We start from the raw sequence: 5,039 nt of genomic DNA on the forward strand, positions 1-5,039 counted from the left end.
GGGGGGGGGGGGGGGAGACACAAATGGAGAAAGCCAGGTGAGGGAAGAGATGGCCAGACACCCAGAGGGAGAGGCAGGGGCTTCGGGCCCAAGCAGTGACCTGTCCCCTTGCTGGGTGTCCACTCCGAAACTCTTCCAGTGAGCCTTGGCACCAGGATTCGCGTCTGTGTGCCACCTTGCAGGCTTTCCCACCCAGAGTCCCTCTGGCCTGCCTTCCTCAGCTTACGCTCTTCAAACAGAAATTGTGACCAGCTGTTCTGAGTCTTCTAGGGGGCACCACAGTGCCTGGAGTCAGGAAGATCTGAGTTCGAATCTGGCCTCAGACATTTAATAGTTGTATGGCTCTAGACAAGTCCCTTTGCTTCTGTCTGCCTCCATTTCCTCATCTGCAAAATCTCCCTGGGTTGCTGTGAGGGTCAAGTGAGATCACAGCTATAAAGTGCTCAGCAGGGTGCCTGGCACACAGTAGGTATTTAATAAATGCATGTTCCCTTCCCCCGTCCCCTCCCAGGAATCAGAATTTTTCATTGTTTCCTGCTGGGCACGGATGGACCAGAGAAGTGACCTCTCAGAGGTAGCAGGCATCGGGGAGGGGAGGGCTCCAGGGGGGGGGGGGGGTGGGAGCAACTCCCCGAGAGCTGCTGGAACAACTCCCCGGTGTGCCAGGCAAGGCCCGATGGCGACCGAATGCGCCACTTTTCACGGCGTTCTTCATGTTGGCCTGGAAAGAGCGTCAGCGAGCGCGTCTGGCTGAGGCTGGGGGGGGGGGCAGGAAGTCCCCCCTCACCTTGGTCTGCAGGTTCTTCAGGCAGATGATGGCCTCCTGGTACTTGGCCGCTGCCTCTTCGTAGCGCCCCAGCTTGAACAGACGGTTGCCGTCGCCGTGGAGGACGGGCACGACCTGCATCTTCTCATCGTTGTTGAGGCTCCAGGTCTCTCTCTTGTAGTCACTCGGGGCCTCCACCTGCCCAGAAGAAGCCCAGGTCAGGGACCGGCTCTTGCTAACGCTCTGGAGCCCAGCTGGAGGATGGCATCGGTGCCAGCGAGCAGCAGAGGTGCCAAAGGAAGCCCCCCAACCCAGCGGCGCCCAGAGAACCAAGGCCCAGGAAGTGAATGGGTTTGCAGAGGCCGGCATTGGGCGGCCTCCCCCTCCCCCGGCAGGCTCGCCTTGAGGAGTTCCGTGATGAAGATCAGGGGCTGCGGCTCCTTCTGCAGCTCGTCCAGGTCCTCGTAGCCCAGCGTGTGGTAGGCGAACATGTTGGCCAGCCCACACGTGTGGCTGTAGCTCTCGGTGGGGTCCTTGCCCTCCGCTATCTGCCTCAGGCTCCTCGAGAGGATGGGGTAGACGCCGGTGTGCTGGGAGCAGGGAGAGACCCCAGGCTGTGGGGGGGGCGCCTTGGCACGGCCCCTCCCCCACAGCCTCGGCGGCCCAGACACAGCACCCCCCAAAGGGCACCCAAGCCTGTCGTTTTACAAATGAGGAAACTGAGGTACAGGAAGGTGCGCTGCTCGCCCAAAGTCACAGCGGCAGAGGCAGGAGCCTGGCACTCCCCCACCTGAGGGCATCCGCACATCTCCGCTGGCGACCCCAAGGGGAGAGCGGGCAAAAGGCGGGCCGCAGGGATCAGCCTGGGTGCTGGGCAGCTCGTGGAAGCACTCCTGGGCAGGAGGAGGTGCCGATGGATGGGCAGCGCTCCCCCCCCACCCCGTGCCCTCCCCGCTCGTCTGCCCTGGCACAGCCCAGGCTGAGGCTCCCATTGCTGCCCAGCGTCGGAGGCGGGACTGGAACTGGGCTCTGCCTGCTCCGGGCCCCACAGCCACAGAAAGGGAGCCGGCCAGCCGAGGGAGGGGGAGGCCGCCCCGGCGAGCCTGCCCGGGTTCCCAGCCTCACTTCTGTTCTCTGGCAGCCACTCAGAAAAAGCCATTGGAGGGGGCGGGGCTGGACGGCAGGGCCCGAGACTCTGGGCCAGGCACCCGACCCCATTGCCTGGCCCTGGGCACCAAAACAGAGTGCGGAAGGCAGAGGTGGGGAGAGCAGCACTGCGCATGCGCGGCCACCCGGCCTGGCCCAACTTCGGGGGATGGAGCGTCTCTTTTTTGAAATCTTCCTTTGCTGCTGAGGGGGTGGGGGGAGGGCAGGTGCTGAGGCGGCTCCTCCGAGAGAGGCCAGCAGCGGCTCAGGGAGGATTAGGCGGGCAGCGAGGGGGGGAGGGGCCCCCTAGGACACCCCTGCTGAGGTCACCCGCGTTGGGACTCTAAAGGGGGGGGCCGAGCCGCCGCCTTTCCCCTCCCGGAGACAGTCAGCCCATTGTGTGGATGTGGAAGCTGAGGCGCCCTCCCTTAGCCCAGCGAGCGCCCTTCTCCCCGGGTGCCTCCCTCCCTCCGGCCTCCTCATCTCCTCCCGCCCCTGCCTCCCTTGTACTCCCCAACCTGGGCCCCAGCTCTGGCCGCGTTTCTCGGCTGTCCCCCAAGCCGGGCCGCCTTCCCATCTCCCCGCCCTTTCCCGCGGCCCCCGGGCCGTCTCCTCTCGCGTCCTCGGGCCTCAGTTTCCCCCCGGGGACGCCAAGGAGGAGCCCCTGGGGGTGGGTTCAGGGGCCACTTACGATGGCGTCGCACCAGAACTCGGCCACCTCCCCGACCCTCATGGAGGTCAGCAGGATTTCCCAGACTTCCAGCTTGAACATGTTGCCGATGACGATGTGCATGGGCCGGCCCACGAGCTTGCTGTCGTCTATGACCGTCCGCTCGTCGTCGCATTTCAGCGTTCGGAAATGAAAGGTCACCTTCGCCACAACAACAAGAGCGGCCGCTGGGCCGGCGCTCCTCAGGCTTCCGGGACGGAACCCCCTGGGGGAGCCCCCAGCCACGGCGGGAGCCCCAGCCAGGCCGCCCCCCCCCCTTGGCCTAAGGCCCGCCTCGGACTTACTCGGGAGCCGCTGATGAACTGAGGCAGCTCCCCCGTGCCCCCGTGCAGGATGGTCTTCCGGATGCCCTCCACGTTCAGCAGCAGCGCCTCCTCCATGCTGGCCAGGCAGCTGCTCCTCGGCCTCTGGCGGGCCTAATCCGGCCCTGATTACTGGGAGCTTAGCCCGGAGGGAGGGCGGGCCGCGGCCGGATTTGGCCTCCTCCGCTCCGCGGGGGCTCATGGCTCTAAAGAAAGAGACTGAGCCGGGCACCTGCTGCCCCGCCCCCATCCCTGAGTCCAACAGGTGGAGGAGTCCTGGGGGGGAGTGACACGCGGGCCCTCAGGCGCCCCCTTCCCGCGGGGGAGCCTCCCAGCCCCGCGGAGCCTCTCCCATTGACCCTGGTTGCCACCCGAAGCCCTTTAATCCAGGCTCGGGGACGGATCAAGCCGCCTGGAGGTGCCTCAGGCCTGTGAGACCCTCTGGGGGGAGGAGCAAAGGCCGAGGAGGCGGCGTGCGGCTTGTCTGACGTCACTCGCGCGGCGGGGACTAACTCAGCTCCCCAGCTCGAGTGTCGCGACAGCCCCCACTGGGAGCGGCGTTGTTGTGCCCATTTTATGGATAAAGAAACTGAAGGGAGAGAAGTGAGAAACAGAACTGCCCCCCCCCCATCTTTGGGCGTCCGTGTCCAGAGTTCTGCCCCGAGGGCTGCCCCTCCCTCAGCCCATGGCGGCGGCCCGCAGGACCCGTCTAGGGGGCTGAGCCGGGCCTTGAGCGGCAGAAGGGATTCCAAGAGCCCGAGCTGAAGAGGGAGGGCAATCCCAGCGTGGAGGCGGCGGAGGTCACAAAGGGAGCTGGGCTGTCCCGGCGAATTGTCTTAGTAGCTCGGAAAGCGCTCCTAGGCCCCCGGGGGGGAGGGGGCTGCTCAGAACTGAGTCTGGCCCACGGAAATGCGGCCCTCGAATGGGGGGGGGGGGCGAGAACGAGCTCGGGAGCGGGTTCGGGTTCTGGATCGGCGGAGCCACTGCTGAGAAGGGTTCCGACCCAGCAGCGCCTGAGGCAGCCCCTCGCACTCGGACACAGCCAGCCCGGCCCTCCCTCCCTCGCTGGGGGACGCTGTCCTGAGTGACCCTGGGCCAGTCACTGGCCCTCCCGCCTTGGGCTTCCCCATCTGTACAATGGGATAAGCAGAGCACTGACGGGCAGCACCTCGGAGAGCGCCGGGCCCCTCGACTGGCGGGCGGCAGGCGCCACCTGGTGGCCCGCCACGAAAGGATGGACCAAAACTCCCCGCCCGCTGCGGGGAGCCCCCATGGGAAAGAGCGGCAGGGGGCGGCCGGCGGGCGCAGCGGTTAGAGCTGCCCGCGGGGCGGCCGGCAGCATGGCGACTCCACTGGGCCGCAGACCCGCTCCGAAACACCAGCTCGAGGCGCCCAGCCGGGAGGGGCCGCCGAGGCCGGACTTCCCGGGGGCGTGAAGGGACCTCCCCGGAGCCAACTGCGGGGGGCTCGAGGGGCTCGGTCGAAAGCTAGCTCGGGAGAGGGCGCCAGGCCGCTCCAGTCCGGCCCAGCCTCAGGCCTCGCCGCGGTCATCGCTTCGGATCGGGTCTCTATTGGCCCGGGATGTGCTGCGGGGCCCGGCAGGGGGCCTGGCGCGCCGCCCTTCCCTCCTCCCTCCGACACCCAGAGCCGCCCCCAGACGCCGCGATCCAGGTCTCTGGAGTCCGAGACGCCCTCCCGGCGAGCCCCGGGCCGGCCTGAGTGCTGGGGGGGCGGCCCCAAGCTGTGCTGAGCCCCGGCCCGGCCCCGCCCCCCAGCTCAGGAGGCGAGAAGGAGGGGAGGGCGGCCCAGGCCGCCGGAGGGCTTGGCAGGCCCAGCAGAACGTCTGGTCTTCTTTGGGGAGCCGCCACTGAGCTGGGAGATCTCTGGTGGCCGAACGGAAGATGGACTGGGGGGGGCGGGGCGGGGCCGACCGGAGCCCGGCGGACCCTGGTCCCCAGCCGCGGGGAGGGGCCGGGAGATCCTCCGTGAAATCCCCCACACGAGGGTGAGAGGAGAAGTGGACGAGCCCGGCCCGGAGGCGACATGGCGGAAGGCGGCAGCGAGAGGCGCCTCGGCCACAGCCCGGTTGCAGTCG

General features: G+C 67.6%; 1 protein-coding gene across 1 annotated transcript in view; it reads right to left on the bottom strand.

Moving 5' to 3' along the window:
• AIPL1 (aryl hydrocarbon receptor interacting protein like 1) overlaps positions 1 to 3,022 on the bottom strand; it is a 9,113-nt gene extending 6,091 nt beyond the window's left edge. The window contains exons 1-5 of the mRNA XM_044656741.1: positions 2,927 to 3,022; positions 2,604 to 2,783; positions 1,168 to 1,356; positions 788 to 964; positions 685 to 721 (exon numbers count right to left, since the gene is read on the bottom strand). Of these exons, the coding sequence (XP_044512676.1) occupies positions 685 to 721; positions 788 to 964; positions 1,168 to 1,356; positions 2,604 to 2,783; positions 2,927 to 3,022 (679 nt within the window). The remainder of the gene's footprint in view (positions 1 to 684; positions 722 to 787; positions 965 to 1,167; positions 1,357 to 2,603; positions 2,784 to 2,926) is intronic.
• Between the last annotated feature and the right edge of the window lie 2,017 nt (positions 3,023 to 5,039).

The sequence above is a fragment of the Gracilinanus agilis genome, chromosome 1, assembly GCF_016433145.1.
Source record: "Gracilinanus agilis isolate LMUSP501 chromosome 1, AgileGrace, whole genome shotgun sequence".
NCBI lineage: Eukaryota > Metazoa > Chordata > Mammalia > Didelphimorphia > Didelphidae > Gracilinanus > Gracilinanus agilis.